Source organism: Abramis brama, assembly GCF_963993115.1.
Source record: "Abramis brama genome assembly, chromosome: 25".
NCBI classification, from domain to species: Eukaryota; Metazoa; Chordata; class Actinopteri; order Cypriniformes; family Leuciscidae; genus Abramis; species Abramis brama.
This window is the reverse complement of record NC_139987.1, coordinates 21602707-21629157: the sequence shown is the minus strand read 5'-3', so window position 1 is coordinate 21629157 and position 26451 is coordinate 21602707. Positions and strand designations below refer to the sequence as shown.

The window sequence follows — 26451 nt, the reverse complement described above, 5'->3', positions numbered from 1 at the left end:
GAGTTATAGCCATTTTAGTAAAATAGGCCCCTCCCACAACGTACGTTTTGGCGCCCCTTAGCGACCGTGAATCGAAATTTCCACTTTTTTTCGATAATTATTGATATTCAGACTCCAGAGAACATTTCTGCACTGGTTTGGTTCCAATCGGGCAAAAAACCAGGGACTAGTTCGCAAAAGTAGGTTTTTGACAAAATTCAAAATGGCGGAAAATCTATCATGGCGGAAATGAAATCGGAGATATACGTTTTGTTCGTCAGGCATCCAGCTTTCCAATGATATAAGACACTTGAGTCTACGACATAAGGTCTAGGAGTTATGAACAGTTTCGCGCTTTTGGTTGCTATAGCGCCACCTATGGGCCAATCGGAGTCATACTCTCTGAACCTCTCCTCGATTTTTGTACTACCATTTGACAAAGTTTCAAGTCTCCAGCTCTTACGGTTTAGGCTGCACGATGCGTTTTACGGCAGAAGAAAAATAATAAAAATCAGCACAATTACAATAGGGTTTCAGCACTTCGTGCTTGAACCCCTAATAATAATAATACAATACTAGCCTACTAATAATTTGATATATAAATTGGAAATGCTAAATCTTCTTGATATTGATAGCTGATGCTTGTTTTGACAATATCTCTGGATAGGCTACATGATATCGTCCATAGGCGCAACCCGGCACGAGGATTTATCGCGCTGATTCGCGCATATTTCACACATATAGTGTGAGCAGTCAAGTCGCAGCTCGACGTTCGGACCGTACAGTGTGAGCACATAAATCCTGAGCTTTGGCTTTACATCGCACATGTTTGCTGAAATCGCACAGACATCGCACAGTGTATGCCCGCCTTTACTCAATGTGCAAACATCCAAAGCACATGTCCAGAAAAGCTGCATCTCAGGCAGCACGCAAATACTGAATTAAGCTCCGTTTAGGTATTCTTTCACTTGAATGGACAAATTCATAAAAATTATGTAAAAAAATAAATAAAAAATGCCAGTGTCTGGCAAACATAGTCGGTTATGTCTAAGGGAACGTAAACAGTTGAGAAAGATAACACGTGTTTAATTGGATCCGTGCATTAAAGTGACAGCATCCTAATAATCCTGCTGCCATCTGTGTTTTGACAACACAATCACTCATTGCTCTTGACTGACTAACTTTTGTAACTTAAATAAGGATTAATATCTGCTTAATTTATACAGCGAAGACTATGCAGTGTTATTTTACATTTGATTACTTTTTCTGTATCTAAAAATGTGAATTTTCACTGGTATCTAAAATTTTTGCGAAAATAATTTCATGGCTGATAAAAAAATATTTATGGCTGGTAAATTTTCTTAAAGGATTAGTTCACTTTAAAATGAAAATTAGCCCATGATTTACTCACCCTCAAGCCATCCTAGGTTTATATGACTTTCTTCTCTCAGAAGCTAGTTATTTTACTTTATAAATATTAATATTTTTCTTACACAAACTCGTCGTTTTGCTTCAGAAGGCCTTTATTAACCCCCTGGAGCCGTTTGGAGTTCATTTACGATGGATGGATGCACGTTTTTGAGCTTAAATCTGTTGGTTGCCATCCACTGCCATTATAAAACTTGGAAGAGCCATGATATTTTTTTTAATATAACTCCGATTGTACTTGCCTGAAAGAAGAAAGTCATTTACACCTAAGATGGCTTAAGGGTGAGTAAATCATGGGCTAATTTTCATTTGAAAGTGAACTACTCCTTTAAAGGTGGGGTATGTGATTCTCTTTTTTGTCCATTTTTTCAAAATCACTTGAAATCCTATTCCTAACCTACTTACAGCCACTGAGTTAGAAGCACTGAAATGAAAATTAAGCAATTTAATCATCTGTGGAACGGGCAGGACTCGAAAAACTGCAGCCAATCATTTCCAAGACCACCTAGAATCATTGGACAGTAAGTTCGTCAATCAAACGGTCGTACCATACCCCCTCCCCCCACATGAATGGGTGGAGTCAGGGCCAGCGTTGGAGGAAAGAAGGTAGGACCATTTGAGTTGTGTATTTTCAAAATCTGCCGGCCATTTTGTAAATCCCATACCCTACCTTTAAGTCACCGGCCATTGGCAGGTGTGGGTATAAAGTTAATTTAAGGCCCCGTTTGGATATCTTTAGATTTGCTTAGAGTTTGATTTTAATCCACAAAGACAAAAGGCGTTTGAGAGAGGAAATCTCCTGAGACAGAAAATGACACTGTTTTCATTGGCTTGCCATTTAATGCTTTATTACAAACCAAAGGAAAATCATTAAGATACTGTACAAATATACATTTGAAATGAAAGGAAATATGTACAAGGTCATTTGTCCAATCAATCAATAGCCAGTAATGTTTAAAAATAATAATAATTCTGAACGACAGAGGGAAATGGGTCATGGTTTCCTTACTCATGCAGTCAAAACACCAGACTGACCAAACAAAACTACTGTATAGAGAGTACAGCTGTAGAAGTGTCGACAAGAATGAGTTCATTCCATGTTTATTGGGTATAATGAAAGTTGACGTATAAATACAAAAAGTATTTACATTAGTAACATTTTAACCAAAATCCTTTTTTATAATGTGATTCTTAGTATATAATGTACTGATATTAGCACTGAGCCAAAATACTTGCCTTTCTCTAGCTATCGTTGTCATGCAGGTCCATTGCCAATAGTGTTTAGATGCACATTCTCTCAAGCAATTGTATGCAGGGTGTTTAACATTAGAGCTCAGCATTCAAACTGTTCAGCCGTGACTGACCGAACACAAACTCAACTGAACCATGCGTCTCAGCACATATCAACAGCAGACTCAGCCGTAAAGGAACAGCGGGTTACGAGGAAGTACTTAGACTAATATTACTTTATTTCCTCACGTTCTCCGTGCGTGGAAAGAGACTTCAAAGCCGGGGAATCGACCGGGTTGTTAGTTGAAGCTAAATCAATGGAACTGGGTGCACATTCGGAGTTCTTTTGCATTGGCCTTAAGAGTTGTGAAGGATTGGATTTAGATAAATAAGGTCAGCCTTTGGTTCCTTTAACTCTCAGAGCATTGACATCTAAGTCTTGTTCCATGCAGAGACGGTTATTCCCTGGTTATCCGGCAAGAAGACATTGTGCTCCTTAAGGGTGACCTGTCACTTTGAATATTTTCTGACATCTTGTTCGTCCGTCTAATTCATTTCTGAAGACGTAAAAAGAAGAGGGGAGGAATTCATGTTATGGCCTCCTGCTGTTTACTGATGGGGACTCAAAAAGCACATTTTTGCAGTTGATTCTGGGTATGAATGCCTCTCTGAGCACTAGAATTCATCAAACATTGAATTATAAGAAGGGAAAACAACTGAAAAACAGAGAAAATATATTTTCAATGGCATTAGAGTAACCAGAACACAACTAGGATACAAATGTGATTAATATATATAAATCTGCACTCAAGAATTTAAAGCTTCTAACCTACTGCAGTTACAATGCTGTGTCTTTTGCCCAAATAGCAAAAAATCGAATTAATCTTAAAAATAAATGGTTGAAAAGAGGAAAAAAGCTAAAAATAGCCAGCTATACAACACATTCAAAGCTCATTCGTGCAGGCCCAGATGGAATCTGTAGACCTTTCCCCCCACATTTTTTAAATAAAACTATTTAAACATGATCAAATGTCTTAAACTGAGCAGAACGCACTACATTCTTATTGGTAGATGAAAGCATTAGCAAATTAGCCATAATATTTAATATAAAAAATATATACAAATATTAAGGGTAATGTAGAGCAGTGGCCTCAGCAAACTTCCAAAATATGCTTTTAAAAACGTAATCTAACTTTAATTAAAATCCTAAACACAAACACACACACATACAAAGACACAAAGAATGTAAACTGAAATTTAACTTTTTCCCTCTAAATAACTATTGTGTTTATTGGAGATCATATTTGTTTTTGAAGAATCTTGGATCCTGAATCACAAAATGGATCGTAATGCAAATTTGAAATGTCAAAATCCAGTTTATGTCAATAAAACATTTCAAAACAAGCAGCTTTGTCATAATTTCAGCAGAAATATCTTCAAATTTTGATGGATAATGGCAGACCTTCGAGTCAAAAAGGTTGAGAACCACTAATGTAGAGCTTTGACCAGCCGTTCCAAAACTAGTGCTTTCCACGCAGGCAGACTGTGTGTGGGCCTGCTCATTCGGTTTCACCGTAATCGGTTACACACTTCAGACCTAAATAAACCAGCACTGAATAAGCCTGACCCAACCTCACCATACTTGCATCCAATGGGATGCGCCAACCAGACATCTGATTTCAATTGCAAATACCAGGAGCCAAAGCCGAGTCAAACCATTTCCCCATTGAGACAATCGACCTCATTACTGAAGATACTGTGTTCATTATCCTGAAGAATGTGAGTGAATGATTTAAAGGGATTGTGCACACACGTTACGAATGCTGTTAGATACTTTAACTGAAATATATATGGAATTCCTATAAATACCTATTAAATACGGAATACTTCTATTCATATGGAATATTTATAGCTCTAATGAGGAACAAACCAATTTACTGTCATTGTTTATGTCACGGTGTGTTGATTTCTCCTCGTTCTGGGCCAATCATAGTGTCTGCGCCCAGCAGGCGACCTGCCATTGGCTGTTGGGGTGTGATACCAGCTGGGCTGCCTGGCAAATGCTGATTGGCCGAGGAAATGAGTGGCAGATGTGAATCCTCGTAGGGGCGGACGAGCAGGTGCCTGGAAAGAGTCCGCTTATGTGAATTCCTCCTCCAGTTCTGTAGCTGTCAGTTCAAACCCAGCGAGGACAGGAAGTGTGTGGTCAGGTGGACAGGCTGTCTGTCTGGGTAAAGGCAGAGCTGAATCTCTGCTCATATCTGCCTCTTTTGTTTGCTCAAACCACCATAACAACACAAGGCACAGTCCTCACATCTTTAAACCCTTTAAAAATACATACACTCCACGAGGGGTCTCCTTCCACTTCAGTGTGCACATAAAAACAACAAAAGCATTCATTTTCCAATGTTGAATCAAAAGGCCTGACCACCTGGGTTTTCCGCAGGGAATGGGAAATCCTTTGGGAATGTTCCTGATACCAGATGTGGGAGTTGATGCTTGTTGCAGTGTGTGTATATATCTGTTTGTGTGTGTGTTTATGTGTGTTTTGTATTCCTACACAGTCTGGAATGCCTTGGTTTGCGCGGGGATCATCACCGGTGTGGCGCCCATCCTCGCCAGGTTCCCTGGGCTGAGCTTTGCCGAGCTGGGTCTGGGGCTACTGCTGGGCTCCGGGGGTTTGGGGACCACGTGGTTGTACGGCGGTGGTACTGAAGGGAAGTTTTCGGGCTGCCCGCTTTCTTTAAGGGCAGCCACCACGGGCAGTCGAGGCCTGGGCCCACGGGGGGCGCTGTTGTGCACCATAGACTGAGTGGAGGAGGCTCCGGAGCGAGAACTCCCAGAGCGAGAGGAGGAGAGAGAGTTTGGCTTCACCAGTTTGGCTTTGGGAGCTTCCGCATCTTCCCTAAAACATAAAGAGAGAGACTCCCCTTATGAAAAGAAAATATATTTCCCTATATATGAATGATCAACATATGAAATGGTTTAACAGTATATTTGAAAATATACAGAATACTATATTGTGTTAATATATTACGATATATTGAATAATACATAAGGAATTGAAAATATGTGACAATATATCATAATGTATGTAATTTTATAGTCCGTAATAAACTTCATTATATATAGATGTATCAGATATGGTACTGCATGTGTGATATATTGCCGATATATTTCCTCATGCAACAGAAACACACATATAGAGAAATATATAATGTAATATATATTTTTTAATTATTTGCATTATAAATGTTTCATACATTCAAGCTAACAGAAGTTAACAAAAGCACAAGCACACCTGCATGTACTAAAGTATTTAGGCAAGAGACTATCACTGTGCTAAGGGTGATTACTTTTAAATATCGTCATTATAGTCTTAATGGTGTTCGGTCAATCGTCAGCCGAACCACAGGCTCTACTCTTCAGCACAATGGTGACCTCAAAAACTCAGACATACCAGAAATCATTTTAAATTTCAAAATAATAGAACATGAAAAACTAACAGACCTCCCTCCTTACTAGTCTCCCATATATGGAAATGTATTATGTAATATATCGCATTATATTTTGCAGTATATACCCATATATTTTTGTTTCATAAGGAACTGTGAGATGTTTCATCTTGTGTATACTTTGCATGCAAGGGCCTGCAAATGTCTGGGCCAAATTGGAAGTATTACTATTCAGACGGCTCCCTATAAACATGTCAACTCCCTCAGAAAGAATTTTTCCGGCTACTCTTGTTTTGTTTTTTTACATTAATTTAAAAATATACCTGAAAATATATTTTTGCCATATGGGCGACTAGCTAGAAGCTTTTCTTTTCAACAACTCACATGGAGTTCATTTCAAGCCTAAATGCATTTTTGACTCAAATGTAAACAGAGTTTGCATAGCTAGAAGCATTTGCATTCGCAAACATGCATTGAGTGTGTTTTGGGCCTAAATGCACTTTACATTTTATAAAATGTTTTGATAAATTCACTAAAGCGTAAAGCATTAAAATACCTTTAAACCCTTCAGGCTACCTGGCTAACAAGTCTAGAGAAAGTGACTTCTGTTACACTGGAACCATATGCATCTCTTTAACCTCAGCGAGAGCAGTGTAAATGTGTGTATCTCGTTGTCATTTGCATTTTTAATGCTCACTCATCCTCCAAACCTGCATAATTCATCCCGACACCCGCAAATTAGCCTAGACATGAATGCAAGTCACCAAAGAGAAATAGAGCTGCTAGACATTATAAATAGTGTCAATTATGTCCAATGAGCTATTTAAAGAAATGTTTTTAGTTTGTTTTACCTTATTTCATTGGGCGCTTCCTCCTCCTCATATTTCTTCTTCTCTTTCTTGCGGAAAACAAGCCAGACGATGAGGATGATGAGTAGAACGCCGAAGGACACGCCCACCACAGCACCAGCCACCACGCCCATTCCACGGACATCTGCAAAAGAGTGGACACTTCACAGCTGATTCCATTTTATAATAAGTTATGGTGTATGCTGAGGTAAGCTTCAGTGTTATTATTGTAAAGTCACATTTATTTATAAAAAAAGTTCTGGCATGAAACTCCAGATGGCACAGACTAATAGGTCCTTAACTTAATCTGCTTGCTATCACATCATTATCTATAGATACCAGCTGATTGGTTGCTGCTGTATCAGTAGCCAATGATCTTGCTGCTCATCCTTCAAATACTTGGTCAGCATTTGCTGTAGCAGTTTGCAGGGCACATCAGAAATCCTCCACCTTCCCCAGCTCCACCTGTATAGATCTGCTGTAGGTAATTCATGTACACTATATTGTGCAGCAGCAGCATGTCTTACTTGCTCACAGCAGTGTATCATGTGTGTATTGGCATTAGCAAGTCCTGTACCTTTGCAATGGCATAGTAACATCTTAGCAACCACCCACAACATTCTATTCTATTCACAAATCACACATATACAGTAGAGCCAGGAAGTGCCTAAAACTGTTTAAACATACACACTCACTATACACTACTGTATACAGCACGATTAATCGCGATCTCTATTCAAACAACCATGTGATGACAGCGATTCCGCTCTGTCTATTAAACCTTTGACAAGTACGATCACAGCAAGCATTCAGATCTGCGTTGGCGCTGCCGCTGACCCAGAGTCAGCAGTTGTGATGTATAGGTACGAAACAGCATCACAGTCCTTTCAACCACACAGTATCATTATTTCTCTCTTACAAACATTCAAATTATTACAGTAATGAGACAAAAGTTTATAGTTTGGATATGGGCAGTCGTGGCCTAATGGTTAGAGAAGGTCGTGGGTTCTAGTCATGTCTAGTTTCTGTGGTAGCGATCAAAAATTTGACGCTTCAAATAAAGATTGTATCAATTACACCATTATGCCAGTAGGAGGCAAGAAATTACTGTTTAAAAAAGTATTTGTCATTGAATTGTTTATTCCAGATATTCGTTCAAAAGCGCTGATTCATCCAGTAATGAATCAAGTATTTAAGAGTGAGTCATTGAATCATTCATTCAAACCTTTTTTTTTTTTTTATAATTCATTCAAATCAATGAAACATTTTTAAATAGACTGCAGCGATTAACTTTTTTTAGAACCCCTAGTAAATTGCATGTTATTTTTGTTTAGTAGTTTATTCAGAATCGTGAGAGAATCGTGATCTCTCTTTTTTTAAAAAGAAAAAGAAATTGTGATTCTCAATTCATCCAGAAGCGTGCTTCTTTTAAAAAGACACATACAATAAAGTTTTCATGCTCAGAATAGACTAACAAACAGCCTGTAACAAGCAGCCCCCTCTGCATTGCAGATACCTGAAGGAGTGTAACTCACCATGAGAATACTCCAGCAAACAGCACAGCATTAATCAACCTACCGCACTCACTACGCTCCTTCCTTTAATAACATGCCATTTTTTGCATGAATTATTTTTTTCTTTCCGTCACATAATTAATTATTTCTTCTAATTCCATCATCTGATATTTAATTATGCAGCAGAGCAGTTTGAGAAAGGTTTGGAGGAAGGGATTAAATCAATGAACACTGTTAAAAAAAAGGATTAATTCTTTATTTGGATGTTAAATAGTGCTGAAAGATCGCACTGCATAGCAGAATTGGTCAGGATCTCACCGCCATCTTCACAAAAATACTGTGGCTTGCTATACAGCAACGACTTATGCTGACAGTAATTCAATTACGTGTTGGAAGCAAGCATAAAACAGCAACACAAAACAAAAAAAAGCTAAGAATAGGAATTTATAGTTTGCATAAATCCTTTCATCTGTGTCTGCATCAAACAAACAGAAACACACTAGTCAAGTTCAGAATCACTACAAAATACAACTCATACTACATTGTGTCATGCAGCATGTATACTGTTAGTATGCTAATTTTCTGTATGCAATACTCAGACTGCCTATTGTATCCCACAGTGCAAAGCAATGCGCTCTATTTGACTAATTAACTATTTTTTTATTTTTTGACAAATTAGCTTAAAAAATGCAATATGCATTTTTATTTTCAAAGTAATGGATAACTGGATGTCACTTGCTAAAATAAACATGAAGCACAATGAGGTAATGTATCAACAGTGTAGCGTATTACTGTTTGAAGCATTTGTCAATGCATACTATGCACTATTTTTAGAAAACAGTAGGTAGTTGGCACAGTATGCAGTAAGATGTATGCCAAATGCCATTTTGAACTTAACCATACAAACACAGATACTTACAGTGAACTTTGACCTCTAAAGTGCAGTTTTCTTCTCCGACATCATTGCTGGCGGTGCATTTATAGACACCTGCACTTTCCTTCGTCAGATTTTTCAGCGTAACAATCTCAGGGTTCTTCAGATCTTAAGACAAAAAACACTAAGTTACTTTGATATGTTAATAGTTTAGACAGAATTGAATACACAGCATCCATCCAGACACATGACAAACAATAAATCCTATTTCTTCCATAATAATCTCCCATTCATTTTGTTGGCTGCTGGGTAGCCCCGCCCATATAAAAATCTAATTCTGGCAAATTTATATTCACTTTATATTCAAGATTTCCTCCCAAGTCTCTTATGCTCTCCAAGGCTGCATTTATTTAATACACTGTTTCTATTTTAATATATTTTAAAATCTAATCTAATTTTCAGCATCATTACTCCGGTCTTCAGGTTCACATGAACCTTCAGAAATCATTCTAATATGCTGATTTGGTGCTTGCTACAATTCCTGTCTCATGTTCCCCTGTCTTGTGTTTAAGGACTCTTATTTTGAAGTGTATTGTTGTTCTTATTGTTCCTGCTTTTACTTCCTGTGATTAGTTCCTGTTTCCCTTGTTTGTTTCCAATGTTACCCTGTTAATCACCACAGCAACTCATTAAACACACCTGTTTCTTTCGCCAGTTTTGTTATCTTGTGTCTTTATACTCCAGTGTTTCTCTTGTTTTTTTCTGGTGTTGTCCTTAATTGATATTATGGTTTTGGTTTTGTTTCTCCCGTGTCTGGAATATCCTGTTTTATGTCTGGATTTTCTTTTGTTTTATTTAAAAGGTGCCCTGTGTAACGTTTTGTTCAAAATGAACAGTCAATCTATCAATCCTTCTTCCAAAACATTGTTTTTGTCTTTCCCTGATTCACTATGGTAAGCCCATTATAAGTGTTCATATCAGTAAATAGAGAAAAGTTGCTCCAGCTACTTTGACGCATGTATGGTGTGGGAGTAGCAGGGGTTAGTTGTCACAACGAGCGAGAAAGGTTGACATGGCTTGTCACTTTATCACACTGGGCCAGATAAGGACACACTTCAAGCTTCAAGTACTAAACTGGTTAGTGTTGATTTCATCGAAACCTGATTTCTGACATGAAACAACTTCTGAAAGTGTTCAGCTGAATGAACAGATCATGCTCTGCAAAATTCTCCACAAAGGCTGATGAAGGGTACAGAGCGCATTACATTGCACATACGTCACATCTCTTATCCGATCTCATAAGAGAGGCTAATTGAGGAGGTAGTGAAGCATGTGGGGTGAAAAATGCTGATGGAATTGATGTAAATTTAATTTGAGAATGCTTGCGGTGTTAAATTGTCCCTGTAGTGTCTTCATCTATTTTCTGCTCCTCCAGAGAGATGATGTCCACATGATTTACTCCCCACGCATGGAATATAAACTTAACGCTGCATTTTCTTTCTTCTCGGGAAAGCAGTATTGCGGAAGCAGAGCGAGTCAGTGTATCGGTTAAAAATCTGAGCAACAGGTTACAGTCAAAAGATCATTTTCATGTACATCACATCTAAATGTGACACATAGAACTATTAGTAATAATTATCACTATGAAAATGTCCTCCTGCTTAAAGGTGAATTTTTTTAATACATTCTAAGTCAGTTTATTGTTCATTGACTACTATTAGTATGTCATTCATAGGTTTATCTCACCTACAAGTTTAAACATTGAGACCTCCAGGCACCATATAAACATTGAGAGCGGTCCACACAGATCTGCCAATCTCTTTCCAGCTCAACCTATAGCGTGAGTTTGGGGCGTGGCTAGTGTAGCAGGCGGAGCCAGAGGGTGTTTAGCTGCTGTGGGACCATGACTGATGCGTTACATGGGAAAAGACTTTAAGCTTCGGGTACAGGAGTCTTCAAAGATTAAACAGGTCATGAACACGAACAGGGAATTGCGATACAATGCGCTACAATAAATCATCATCATGCACCCATTCAGAAAGAGAAATGTTCCAGTTTATATTGTTTACTTTGATGTGTCCAGTGTAGACAGCCTCAAACAGCTGTGGCGCGTCATGTCAAAAAATGCGTCAAGTCGGTTTATTATAAGGGAGACGCTCGCGTTCACTCTAGACAGAGCGATACTCAATTGCTTACTCATGACACAGGGCAATACAGCTAAAAGTATTATTAATATGTTGGACCTTTCATTGAAAGTAGCCTACTTTTACCTGTTGAGACATGCCTTCATGCCAACAAGTATGAGTATTTGTGAAGTTTGAGTTGGGAAAGGGGCGTTTGCAAAATATGCTTTATTTTTGTAATTCTGCGTGGTGCCACTAGTTCCAGAAACTACATACTTCAGCTTTAAAGACGTAAATGATAAAACGCTATTAATTTTCTAAGAGCTCACCTATGAGGGCCAGAGGTGGGAGCTTGCCAACATATTTTCCCTTGTCCAAGACTCTCTCCCATTTGTAGCTGATTGGGTCAGAACCATCTGTAGACTTGCAGCTCAGTCTGACATCACTTCCTTCCAGCAGACGACCCTCCATCCAACAGCGTGGTTTGGACGGCTTCACTGCAAGTTGCAAAACAGACATGGTAAAACACACATGGTAAGGTAAACATTAAGTCAAGTCACCTTTATTTATATAGAGCTTTATACAATACAGATTGTTTCAAAGCAGCTTTACAGTGATGACTGAAAAATTATGCATTTCGGCTGTTGTTCAGCTGAAGTCAGTTGAGTGTTGATTCAGTTCCGTTGCAAAGATCATCGGTTATTAAATTAGTTAATTTCATCTATAAAGCAGTTCTGCAAAAAATGATGACATCGCCCAGTTCCGTTCAGTTCTTGTACAACAGCGTCAGTACAGTCAGATCAATAATATTTTTGAATATAATTAAGTGTCCCCAACTAAGCAAGCAAAGCAGGCCAGAGACGACATTACATCATGGTATGAATTTTCTTATATTGTAATGTAGGTATTTTAGCAAAGAATTTGCTTATATATAACATAACTACATAGTTTTGGACAATCCAATGAATGTTATATCACAATACAGGTATTTTAGCAGGAAATTTAACAAATAATTGCCTCATATATTAAATAACCGCAAAGAGATGCATACTAATTTGAAAATCCCCTGAATTTAATATCACAATATAGGTGTTTTAGCTGGAAATTCAACAAAGAATTGGCTTATATATTAAATAACCAGGTAGTAATGCATATCTTTTGATAATCGAGTGAATTAAATCATTTACAAATAAAAGATATTCCAGCTGGATAAACTCATTTGATTATTTGCTTTTTAAATGATTTTTTTTTTTTGAAATCTTGTGCAAAATAGCACTTGAGTGAGTGATTTAAACTAATTTTGGGACGAGTAGTTTAGAGTATGTAAGCAAAACCAGTACACACACATGCACTTTTACCCGTTTTGCATCATTCCCCATTTAGATTTGTTTTTCCTCACATCATGAAACCTTTTAAAACCCAGTGTGATGCCAGCGAGTTCTATAACATGAATCTGTAAAACAACCCGTTCACCATTCGGTCCTCGACCCCCCGCTCCTGCCCACCCCGGCCATCAGCATCTGCTCCTGCCGCCTCTATCTGCTGAGCCAGGGCAATTCTGTCCCGGCACTCGCAGGGGGGGATGCAATTACAGCCGCTGAGTGGGATGCAGGTCCCCTCCATCTCCCGACTCTGTCAGGATCACTTACTGCGCAAAGAGGAAGCTGCAGCCTCGTCCTTTGCCAAGCCATTATCTTTGTGTTGAACAAGACAAATGCTAATGTTTGCCCCTCGGAATCGAGCGTGTCGTTTCAAAGCTACGGATCATTTGTACAAATGCATGCGTAAATTTGTGGCGCTCTAAAATGTCTTTATATAGCTGTCGAAGCGGTTAAGATGGAATGAGGGAATATAGAAAGAAAAAATGGGGGAAAGCAGACGTATAATGTTTCTATGCAAGAAGAAGTGTTTATTCAACACATCCTCGCAATAATACATGTTGAATGAGCAACTTAGCCTGATTTATGTGTTTTGGAAGTTCAACTCTAGTGTGTCGTATAAATGATGTAGATGTTTACATGCGATTTTCTCTCCATGCTATCATCCATAATGTGTCGTTTTTATTGTCACACAGTCGCTGAATGTCATTTCACGCCAAGATCGGGGCACAACTGGCGCACTACGCCCAGAGACAACATCCTGGTGCTATTTTTGTGCCCCTTACTCTGTGAGATAAGCAATCTGTCATGTCTTTTTCGTTCTCCAGGCCTAGAAGAGGAGTTAATTAAAGCCAAGCTGCAGGGCCAAAGACTCACGGAGCACGATGAGTTTGACTGTGTTCCAGTAGTACTTCCCGCCGTTCTTGACCTTGCAGATGTACTCTCCAGAGTCTGTGAGCGAGAGGTCACTGATCATGAGTGAAGCGTCACCCTTCAGATAGTCGCCCGATAGGGACAGCCGTCCAGCTTCACTCTCATTGGGGTCGTAGATCCGACCCCCAAAGTAGGTGATCAGCTGGTGAAAGAGGAAACATACAGCGAATTAATAAAGACTGCTTTGATTAAGCTTTTGAAAATCTATGAGCTACGGGTAAAATCCAGTGAGGGTTGAGTCACACGCCTGCAGTTAGAGTCTGCTAAACTCTGATGTCACTGCGAATCAGGCCTTTCTTTGCTTGGTTATATTTGTCTTTCGGTGTCCCTGATACTCAACTTCATTTGGTAAAGCACTGCTAAAGCTATTCTGCTCACCAAAAACTGCCCTTTTCACTTAGAAAAGTTTCCTTTTATTTAACATTTACTAAAAGGTAATCTTAATAAAAACACTAATAATTTAGCTGTTTTTTTACATTGACAATGTTTCTTGAGCACCAAATATTAGAATGATTTCTGAAGGATCATGTGACAAGACTGAAGTAATGAGGCTGAAAATTCAGCTTTGCATCACAGGGATAAATTACATTTAAAATTATATTAATATAGAAACAGTGATTCTACATTATAATACTATTTCACAAAATTACTGTTTTACTGTATTTTGCTCAAATAACTGCAGCCTTGGAGGGACTCTCAAAGGGATAATTCACCCATAAATGAAAATGCTGTTATTATTTACTCACCCTCATGTTGTTCCAAACCTGTCTGATTTTCTTTCTTCTGCTTAACACAAAAGAAGATATTTTAAAGAATGTTGGTAATCAAACAGTTGACGGTAACCATTTACTAAGTCATAGTATTTTTTAATTAATCAACTGTTGGATTACCAACATTCTTCAAATATCTTCTTTTGTGTTCAACAGAAGAAAGAAACTCATACAGGCGTACATAAAAATATCTTACAGGCCATTCACTTTTGAACGGTAGAGAAAAAGCTTAAATGCACCTTAAAGTTAGAATTGTTGGTAGGGATGCATGATATATCAGCCACCATATCGATATCGGCCAATATTATGTTAATTTTTAATGTTATTATCGTTATCGGCCCAATAAAAACAATTGGCCGATATATTAATGCCAATAAATAATGTATTTTTCCTTCAGCTGAGACAGTTCAGATGCACACTGTTTGCTATGATGTTTTTGAGTCACTTCAAAAAAGGTGCAACACAAGTCTGTCATATAGGCTATATAAAATTATTATAAGAACATCATTATAATTGTGTGCTTGGGACATGGATTTTAATGGTGAGACTTTTGTTTTTGTAATCAGGATCTCAAAAATGAGAGATTTAAGATTTAAATTTAGATTTAAATGTCTAAGTTTAGATTTATCTGCCAATATATCAGTTATCGGCTTTCAGATATAAATAATTATCGTTATTGGTATCGGCCAAAATTTTCATATCCCATCCCTAATTATTGGTGGCGCTTAAGTGTCTAAGAGACAGAACAAAAAACTCACCCCTAAAATATAGATTTATCTCATTAAAGGGCTACATGCCATTTAGAAAAATAGCTCTAAAATGATTCGTCTCTGGCAGGAAGTTCAATCGGCAAAAGGTTTGAACCTTCTTGTCAGATATATTGTGTCGGGAAGGACCTCAGGGAGCAGCTTGAGCCGTGGCCAGATTAAAATGTAAAACTTGTCCTCGGGCCAATTCCACATCATTAGGTCATAAAAGTAATTGTTGGGGGTGATACGAGGCAAACCAGTGACATTAAAAGAGAGCAGTTTTCACAGTGCTGATTGAAGCACCAGTTGATGGTACAGTTTACAGAAAGACAACCCTTCCCATAATCGCAGCAAAAAGCACTGCACTGCAGATCAGCGAAGGCCAGCATAAGCAGCGCACTGTCGCATATACACACACACACACGCGCTCACCACTGTCTGCCGTGAGCTGGATTTATGCAGCATCCATTCTATGTCCAGCAGGGTAATGTCGGCTTGCCACAGCTGATGGTGGCAAGGCAGCGTGGCATTGTCTCCGACCACTCTCTTCATCTCCGTCTGGCCATTCGCCTGAAGCACACTCAGCAATACTGTGGAGAGAGAGACAAAGAGAGAGGAGGAAGCGTTAAGGCCGATGCCAGGGAGAAGTTATAGGACGGAAGGGCTTTAGTTGGCTTTACTGCAGGATGCAGAGGTAGATATCATGCAGGCATCAGGGATATCACGCGACTGATCCAATGCGCTCACACACACACACGCACACACATACACACACGGGCGCTGCGGCACGGCTCTCGTCCAGAGCAGAGAGAAGATGATTCAGGCTAGAGGCCAGAGGCTCCATGGAGACAATCATTGTTCTACCCTCAGATAAATTCCTGGAATTGGACAACGGTTTAACAGCCAAGCGGCCACTTTTCACACTGAATAGGAAATCATCTCCATAACACAAGGGAGGTAAAGGTCTATTAGCGACTGCTGGAGATGAAGGCGGCCATGCTTGTGAATTTATTGAGGTTGAAGCATTTTGTCAAGTCTAATTCTGCTGTAAAGCAGCTCTACAAAGACAATAATGTCATTATTTAGTTCAGTTTATCCAGTTCAGTTCAAGAAGTGTAAAGTTCATCAATCATGAAATGAGTTTGATTCAGCAATAAAGCAGCTCTATAGAAGACAGCAGTGTCGTTATTCAGCTCCGTTTAGTTCAATGTTGATTCACATTGTAGATGTTGCAGAATTCATCAATTATGAAACGATGTCGATTCAGCTATAAAGCAGCTCAGCAGAAAACAGTGGTGTCATCATCCAGCTCAATTCAGTTCTCATACAATAGTGTCAGTGCAGTCAAAATCCATAATATTACTGAATATTAAGTGTCCCCAAAAAAGCAAGCCTAAGGCCACAGTGGCAAGGAGCCCGAACTCCATCAGGTGACGGAAATGGAGAAAAAAACCTTGGGGAGAAACTAAGCTCAGTCTGGGGACCAGTTCTCCTCTGGCCAAATGAACGAACATGGTCACATTTTGTCTCCAATACTGATTTGTGGGCGAATTGAATCTGTGTTACAACCCTAATTTCCTCCATTCCAAACCATCACAGCCTCTCAGCGTTTCCCATCACGATACATTTTCCACTCATCAAGAGATAAAACGCGGAGTGGACGTCCCACAGCACTGCTACTGTACTTTAACACCATTTGCGTTTGAACTTCTCTACATTGACACAGGGAGGCAGCTAAATGAAGGCCAAGCTAATTAATTCCCAGCATGCATTCTGAATGCAGAAATAATGCCCACACAGCCAGATGACAAGCAGACAACTCTACACCTCAGCCATATGCAACAGCCTTATGCTTGAATAATCCTGATAATGCGAGACATATCATCAAAAATCTTCGCTTTGGGCAATGATCAGAATTGAGCACACTGCATTCTGTGTTCTGATTTATAAAAATAGAGAGAGTGAATATTTTAAATAGAATTATTTCACATGTTTAATTCAGATTGGGGTAAATGTCTTCACTTCTGGCAGACTAATCAAATAATAGTCAAGAAGATGGTTCATTTAGCTTAAGGTTCATTTGTCACACTAGAAATAGAAGTGTAAACCATTGCAGTTTTCAGTATGCACATTTTTGGCAAATCTAGTAGAAATATAGACAACTGGGAATTGAACATTTGCATACATACAGCATACTACTGTCTTTAAAAAAAAACAACTGAATTTTGTATGACATTTTAAACAAGTTCCAAATCTTAAAAAAGACCATTTGTTACCATTTTGTAAAGCTTCAGAAAAAACATAAATTACTACTTTAATAGGCTGTACTCAATGACGTTATGTAAGCTAAAAAAAATTTAGTTTAGTTTATAAGAAAATATCAAAATATATTTAAAGAATATAGAGCCTGGTCTCATTAGAACACTCTTCACCTTAATTAAAATCACAATACTGTTAATAATCTGAACGATGCCCGTGGAACATTTCATTTTCTCCTAATGTTGGATGACGTCGTACCATGTGATATTTTAAGAACATCAAAGAGACTTTTCTGGCTGTTTATTCAGCGAAAGCGTCTATCTTGGTATTAAATGGGTTAAAATGCAGGCCAGCTAAAATGGGTTGTGATGGAAGCAGGTGAAATCTGCCGGCATTAGCAGCATTAATATGGGACACATTACAGAGGATCAGGTTTTTCTTCAAAGGAAATGATAAGATCAGATAAATCCTCATCTGCATGGCCTCGCAGTGTCGTGGAAATCCATCTTTGAAACACAGTGAAATCATGGAGATCTGGCTTTTACTGCCTTGAAGTTAAGATTAAGATAATGATACAGTATGTGATTTACAAAGGTTTTAAAATAAAGTGTATAGCTATGTTCAGAGTTGCATACTTCCATACAACTCGTACTGTATTCACAGAATACCTCGATATTTGCCAAACAACATTCTACAACATTCTGCATATATCCCATAATGCAATGCACTGTCATTTGCTGCGTGACTCATGAATGAAAAAATATTTTTCTTGACATATTATTGGATTGGAACGACAAGGTGTTTTACACAAGATTGGATTAAAAATACAAAATATTATTTTAATTAAATTATTCAATTAATTAAAATCAATACATATAATACGAAAACGTAATATTTTACAATTTTATTTACATAAACTATTGGTTACATATATGATTATTTATTATTACAACATTTTATTATATCTAAATGTAATACTAATATACTAATAATTATTAAATGTATTAATAAATAGTAATAATACATTTTATTATATAGCACTTTTTAACTGTTCACTGAATTAAAATATATATATTTTTTAATTATTATTATTAGTACTTCCAAATATCAAGCAAACTTTACATTCAATCAGATTAATACTGAATACAACCTAATGCCCGTGATGCATCCCAATCAATTTCAAACCATGTTCATTCATCTACCCCAGAGGAGGACTGGTCCCCCGAGTGAGCCTGGTTTCTCCTAATGTTTTTTTTTCTCCACTTCTGTCACTTGATAGAATTTGACACTGTCGTTTTTGGCTTGCTTAGTTAGGGACAGTTAATATCCAGCAATTGAACTGATCCAGTTAACTGACTCAAGCTGAATAATCTCACTATTGTCTTCACTAGAGCTGCTTATAGCTGAATTTAACTCATGAATAATGAATTAACTTTATACATTTATTGAACATAACTGAATCAACACTGAACTGAATTGAGCTGAACGATACGATTATCTTGCGACTTCCGCTATACGGCAGAATTTGAACTTGTCTCATACTTGATGATACTTGCATGCTTTGAAACAATTTATATTGTATAAAGCACTATAAAAAATAAAAGTGACTTGAAGAAAGGGGGTGGGGGGTAGCATGCTACTGTTTAAAACCTTAATGGTTGCATAAGAGTATGCAGTAAACATTACGCTAAGTATTCCATTCTGAAAATAGTCTGATCACAGACTGGTTCAAGATATTCATATCAACCAATCACTTTACCAGAGTGCGTATGCTCATTGGTGTACAAAAGCATTTGGGAAACACATAAAGGAGCATTTCTCTAGCAGTACTAAACCAGTTTGAAATCTCTGAAGCACACAAAGGTATCCATGCAACTATTTCTAAACCGTAAGGTAGGAGCCTGTGGGCCGGGTCATGTTAAGTTCTCAGCTGGAAAAGGCTTGGATGAAATGGCCATGTTAATGCCTGCAGTGTTCATCTCTCATGTTCTGCCATCAGCTGCAGCTTGAGATTTTCTAGCCCCTTTAGGCACATGGTGGCTCAGGCTGGGGGGAAAGAGAGTGAAAGAGCGGCTCATTAACAATAGGAACCAAGCAGCTTGGCTGAGATGCACCAAAAGCTGGTGGAAAAGCAGATTTCTATGAAGATGCCCTAGGGGGAGTTGTGCTCCAGTAAATTCTCCTCCCCACAGATCACAGCAATCTTATTATAGAGCAGCCAATAGCACACATCACATACACACCCTTCAAACTGTCCAAAGACATGGTGCATAGCCTTCACAATCTTTACATGGCACTCGGACTTCGCCACGGGACAGAGCTGTGATCTACCACCAAATAGCGTTCTCCACACTTCAAGCAAGAACAAGTTAATAGAGGAAAGATCTTGCAGCTGAGATCTAATTAAAGAGGACCTATTATGTCCTTTTCAAAAGTCTTGATTCTTGGTCTACTAGAACAGATTTTCATGCTTGATTAAAAAAAACACATTATTTTTCACATATTTTAAATTGTTGCAGCACAACACTCTGGGGTGCGTTTCCCGAAAGCATCATTAGTCAACTATGGTCACAAGTTCTGTCATTATCAGCATAGTTCAAGGAGTCGTGTTTCCCGAAATCATGGTTCAAGTAAACTTTCAGCAAACAGCATTGCGTGGTTGAAACCAAAGCTCTTGACCTGTGGTTATACACAGCAGTTTCTTGTTTGCATGCCATGAGGACTTAAAGGGGTAATGAATTGAGAAATCAAATTTTGAGCTTTTGACATAAGAGGTAAGCATACTATAAGAATATCCTGTAAGTTTCAGAACTGAAAACTTCCTTGTTAGTCCAAAAACAGCTTTTATTGAAACCAAGCCCAGAGAACGACTTGTTGTGGAATGTGCCTGTCATAGATATGTGAAAGACCGACTCCTCAGAAGAAGATCAACGCCTACTTCATAATTGCTTCAACTTTGGCCCCGCCCACTGTCGTGTTAGTGACATGAAGAGGAGAGAAGAGGTATACAGGACCACTGGACTAAAAATAACATTACTGTTTAGTTCCTGTCTCTATGAAGCCCCTCCTTCTGAAGAGTGCAGTGCTCAGAGTGTTGTGACTGGTCAACCGCTTCGAACATGTTACGGAAATGTCACACCTCTTACCATAACCGCGAGCTTCAACACATTACTAACGCAACTCAACCAGGCCTCGCTCCCTTTTCTCCCGCATATGCCTTAGGCGTGAATTATTTAGAGGGATATTGTGACATGCACACTCCCGGAAGACTACAATCAATGCTTTTCAAGGAGTTCAGAAACAGTGTGCACTGATATAGAAATAACTCCCTTTGGAGAGAATGTGTTTTTGTAACTTTGCAGACGTTTTTCATGCTCAAACAGCAACATTACACACTAAAGAAAGTAGACAAAAACATAATAGGACCCCCTTTAAAGGGTTAGTTCACCCAAAAACGAAAATTACCCCATGATTTACTCACCCTCAAGCCATAGCTGTACAGTATATGACTTTCTTCTTTCAGATGAATACAATAAGAGATATATTAAAAAATGTCCTGGCTATTCCAAGCTTTATATTGAATTTTGAAGCCCAAAAAAGTGCATCCATACATCATGGCTCCAGGACCAGAGCCAGGGCATGTTTTAATATATCTCATATTGTATTCGTCTGAAAGAAGAATGCCATATACACTTAGGATGGCATGAGGGTGAGTAAATCATGGGGTAATTTTCATTTTTGGGTGAACTAACCCTTTAATGGTGCTTGCATCGCTTTAATGAGGGATAGCGTGTTACCCCAAATATTAAACTATAAAGAGTAACTAGTCCCACAGCATTTGTGCAACAGCTATTTTTTTTTCCATCAAGTTTTACAATTTCACAGTTTTCATTGATTCATGTTTTAGTTATGTAAACTAGATTTTCTAGTTTCATCGGTTGTATTAAGTGTAATTTCATATGCTGCAATGCTGTTGTTTGTATATTTAAAAAGATATTCTGTCCATTAATGGTTAGTTTACTCAAAAATGAAAATCATGTCATTCCAAACCTGTATGACTTCTTCTGCAGAACTCAAAATAAGATATATTGATGAACATTGGGGTCGAAACATCTATGGACCCCATTGACTTTCATTGTATGGGCCAAAAGAAAAAACTTTTAAAATATGTTTTATGTTTCACAGAAGAAAGTCATACATTATCAACATCGTTTTTTGAATTTCACATTTAATATGTTAATTTCTGTTTCTTTGTAAATATTTGATACATTTACTAGCAATTTCAATGAGTGAAAACAGTCAAATTAAAATCCTTTAAATTGAAAAAGTAAGTACTACACCCATTATTTTCACTGTACAGGTTTGAAACGGCATGCCAATCATATTTTCTTCAGAAAATATACAAATCTAGTTATTCTTTCCTCTTTTAGTTTTTCTGAAAAACATTACTCTGGAGTGATGAGCCCAGTCTATTGCCTTTTGATTCAGCAAAGACAGAGGAGAAAACTGAGAAAATGGGAGAATGCACTTTGTTTTTCTGTAGTTGTGCTCACTCAGCTTTGCTGGAAACTGTAAATGCACACAAACGGGAAGAGGGAGAGGTGGGTTTGTTCTGATGATGTATGCTTGAGTGTGTTTGGGGGTTGAGAGAAAGGAGAAATGAGAAAGGCAAGAACATACAGATAAATGTGCTTTACCGTGCAGCGCAGCACATGGTTCATCTTAAGCCGATTTACATTGCATTTATCTGTCCAAGTTCGGACATTCTCTTGAAATATTTCACTCCGTTGCCGTTTAAAAGTTTAATATCACACATGAAAGTCTGGCGTCTCATGTGAACATCTTCCTAGAGTGAAACACTCTACATTAAAGCTGTATTTTATGTCTCAGCTGCCCAGATGAGTCTACTGAGCTATAAAAAAAGACAAAGATTGGTGCTGCATTACACAGTGTCCAGAAACGCAGCAGTAAATACAAGCGCTCTTTGGCCCAGCGCTGACAGGTCAAGTGCAGGTTCATGGTTCTGCTCTCTCCTTCCCACACAACATCTGACGAAAACAGCCTCACAGCACATCTAATTTACAGCAGTGTTTGAAGCAAAGGGAACTGACAATGCATCAGTATTGTAAAGATGTCTCATTAGAAAGATTAGCAATTTTACAAATGAAACTTTATTTTGGGCTGGGTTGTATGACTATATATACTGCGACGACGATATAAAGGTCTATCAATTTTGCTATTTTGTGTACATCACGGTATGTACATATATCTACACTATGAAAAGAAACGTGCATGAATAACAAATCAAGCAATTTTGCGCTTAAAAGACGTCTAATAGCTGTCCAATTACAGCCCAGACATCTAGGCTAAAACGAGGCAAATTTGGGATGTCAGCTTAAATTTAATAGAAGTCTAACCATAGCCCAAGAATAGACGCACAGGCTACGCACAGAACATGTCAAAGAAATGAAACCAAACACCTTGTAATCACTGTTGACTTTGCTTACATAATGGAATATCATACATCTCGCAAGTTATTTTGGCAAAAATGACATGTAACCAAATTAGATCAAATTGGTTAGAAGTGGGTTACTCATAGCCGGACTATATCGGGTCTATACTTAACCTAGATGGTGAAAGGACGGCTATTGCTTGCTGGGAAAGCAAAGGACGTGTTTGATGTTAAAGGGATACTCCACCGTTTTTTCATATTAAACTATGTTATTCCCTTAACTAAGATGAGTTGATACATACCTCTCTCGTCTCAGTGCGTGCACTCAATCGCTATGGTGCGCGGCGACACTTTGATAGCACTTAGCTTAGCCCAGTTCATTCATTAGGAACCAAACCATTCATTTTCCCTATTTAAATACAGTTACACGAGTAGTTACACGACCAAGTATGGTGACACAAAATAAAACGTGGCACTTTTCTAAGCGGGTAAAAAGGATATAATGTATGGCGGAATAGCACTTGAAGTTGGGAGCACTTCGACTCTGCGCAGTAAAAAGTCACGTTGATTCTAATGACAGAAGTGAGAAGGAAAGGATTTTTCAGGAGTGACTTTTTACTGCACAGAGTCGAAGTGCTTCCAACTTCAAGTGCTATTCCGCCATACATTTACCCGCTTAGAAAAGCGCCACGTTTTATTTTGTGTCACCATACTTGGTCGTGTAACTACTCGTGTAACTGTATTTAAATAGAGAAAAGGTGGAGGTGTTTGGTCGCTTCTAGCTTCATCTCTGTTTGGTTCCTAATGAATGAACTGGGCTAAGCTAAGTGCTATCAAAGTGTCGCCGCGCACCAGAGCGATTGAGTGCACGCACTGAGACGAGAGAGGTATGTATCAACTCATCTTAGTTAAGGGAATAACATAGTTTAATATGAAAAAACGGTGGAGTATCCCTTTAAAATGAGTTATTAAGTGCAACAAGCTTCAAACAAGCACTCAATGAAGCCGGTAGCATGTGCACAGAAAGCCGCCACTCTCAAACAGCATTCGATCCCAAATTCTGTTCTCCTTCACGACTTTGAGATATTCATCAGACATGATGCACAGTGATCACCTCAGAGACATTCGGCTCAGGAAAATGTCATATCTAGATCAGCTTATCTGTTGAGCTCATCTACCATATGAAATCACATCACCATTCACCAATATTTCCCAATCAAATGTTCTGCATAAATGCTATTATCTGGCCTGTGGGTGTGGTGTGAGGTGAGGAATGTTTCCTTCCCATTAAATCCCAAGCATTTCTTTCCAGTGACTGCGGGCGCCACTTTGAAGGCAGGAATAATTCTCTAATCCCTTTCCTGCTGCTGATGATATTCCAGCTCGTGGCATCAACACCCGTGAACGCTATACCTGATGCCCGCTATGCTGTCGTCCAAACCACAGGGTGCTTAGTATACAAAAAAGAAAAGAGGGCACAACAAAATGCTTCTTGAGGCAGGGATTCGACTCGTCTCTGGTTTTCAGCTGGGCCTCTGGAGGATGATGAGCATCTCATTTGAATTGGAGGTGCTCAAGCTCCATGACACTCGTGTGAAAAAGCTCATTATCTCCAGCTGAACACCGCACGCGTCAATCACTCTTGGTGACAAGCAGAGAAAACAACGTGATCATCTGCCTGTTTATCTAACTGTCAGTGCATGCTGAACACAATGTGACAAGAAACATAAAGAACTGAGTTTTGTAATCAAACTTTTGCTGTATACGCTACAGTAAGTTACCTGACACAGTAAAAGCTTCACGCAACCATTTATTTTCACACGGTCTGCACTGCACCTGATTCATAAAGATATTATGCAAATTATGGACATTTTTGCAAATTATGCAAAATACAAAATATCGTTCTAAAGTTCAGGAGTTGGTAAGATTTTATTTTAATGTTTTTGAAAGAAGTCTCTTATGCTAATTAAGGCTGCATTTATTTGATCAAAAATACAGTAAAAACAGTAATATTGTGACATATTATTACAATTTAAAATAGTGGTTTTCTATGTTAATACATTTAAAAAATATATTTTTTCCTGTGAAAAAAGCTTTATTTTTAGCATCATTACTCCACTCTTCAGTGTCACATGATCCTTCAGAAATATACTATGCTGATTTGCTGCTCAGGAAACTTTTCTTATTATCATCTATGTTAAAAGCAGTTATGCAGCTTAATATCTTTGTGGAAATAGTAATTTTTCAGGATTCTTTGATAAATAGAAAGTTCAAAGAAGAGCGTTCATATAAAATAGAAATCCTATAAATGTCCAACAGTCCTGAAGTTTATTGTTGAAGGTGCTTTTATGGCTGTAAACAGGATGCATTTAAAGATCATCTGTGCAACTTCTCACAGAGGGTTTTAAAACATGCACAAACAATGTTAAAAGTTAAAGCACAGCACGATAAAAACCTCTTCAAGAAGTTGTGTCTCTAAGTTCATCAGCACTAAAAATATCTCAATCAAATCCAGTAAACTAACTGGTTGTTGCACGACCATTCTGATGCATTCTTAACAGCAACATGTGCTTCTTTATAGGCGCTCACAGAAAAAGCCTAGGAAACATTCAGAGTGAAACTGAGGTCAATTAGTGCATGTCCATCAGAGTTTCACCCAATTCTAGTCATCCAGAAGGAAGCTGCCATGTCTCCTTGAAGCTCACTGTTCATTATAGAGATTCTACTTCAAATGAACACACACAGCTGAGAGCAGATAAAGACACATAGACACACACACACTTCCATGAACACACAGTACTCATGTGCTGTCCTGCTCTTCTTTAATGAGGAGGTGTTGTGGAAAGCTGCTGCACTGCAGAGCACATCTCTTTGGATCAACCACAAAACCAGCACGAAACGCTGCAGTATTGACTCCACCATATGCAATATTTCACACATCTGGACTAAAAAAATGTGGGCAAACTCTTCCCCTCAGCAAATCGAACAAACCCCTCAAGATTTCCTGTAGTTCTGATGATAAAAGCAAAGGAGTGAATGAAAAGGAAAGATTGATCACAAGAGAACTGTGATGGCTGGACTCACTCTCTCTCTCTCCACCTGGTCTGGATCAGCCACAGGATCAAAGCCCAGTTCAGATGTCTCTGACAACACCAGGTCTCCATTTCACTTGTTACATTTCAGTCCCATCAAACAGACTTTTTTTAAATTAAACAATTGTTTCACATTTGTGCAATTCATTTCAGTGGGGGAAAAAACAGCATTTTATTCAAGATTTTTGAGGTGGAAATGGATTTATGCAACAACAACAAAAAAAAGCATTGATTGCTACGTAATCGTAAACTGCAATACACAAAATTGTGGCAGATTTTGCACATTTACATCTAAATTTGGCCAGTCTAATTGAGTCACACTTTCCACAGATAATTTAGTTTAACTCAAAACATTGTCATCATACC

The 26451-nt window shown here is 38.3% G+C and overlaps 1 protein-coding gene across 2 annotated transcripts in view; it reads right to left on the bottom strand.

The window, feature by feature from the left end:
• Positions 1–2231: 2231 nt before the first annotated feature.
• clmpa (CXADR like membrane protein a) overlaps positions 2232–26451 on the bottom strand; it is a 70593-nt gene continuing 46373 nt past the window's right edge. For both annotated transcript variants that reach the window (XM_084104387.1, XM_084104388.1), the window contains exons 2-7: positions 15715–15872; positions 13707–13905; positions 11781–11948; positions 9374–9496; positions 6944–7085; positions 2232–5542 (exon numbers count right to left, since the gene is read on the bottom strand). In XM_084104387.1, the coding sequence (XP_083960513.1) occupies positions 5194–5542; positions 6944–7085; positions 9374–9496; positions 11781–11948; positions 13707–13905; positions 15715–15872 (1139 nt within the window). In that variant the 3' untranslated portion in view covers positions 2232–5193. The remainder of the gene's footprint in view (positions 5543–6943; positions 7086–9373; positions 9497–11780; positions 11949–13706; positions 13906–15714; positions 15873–26451) is intronic.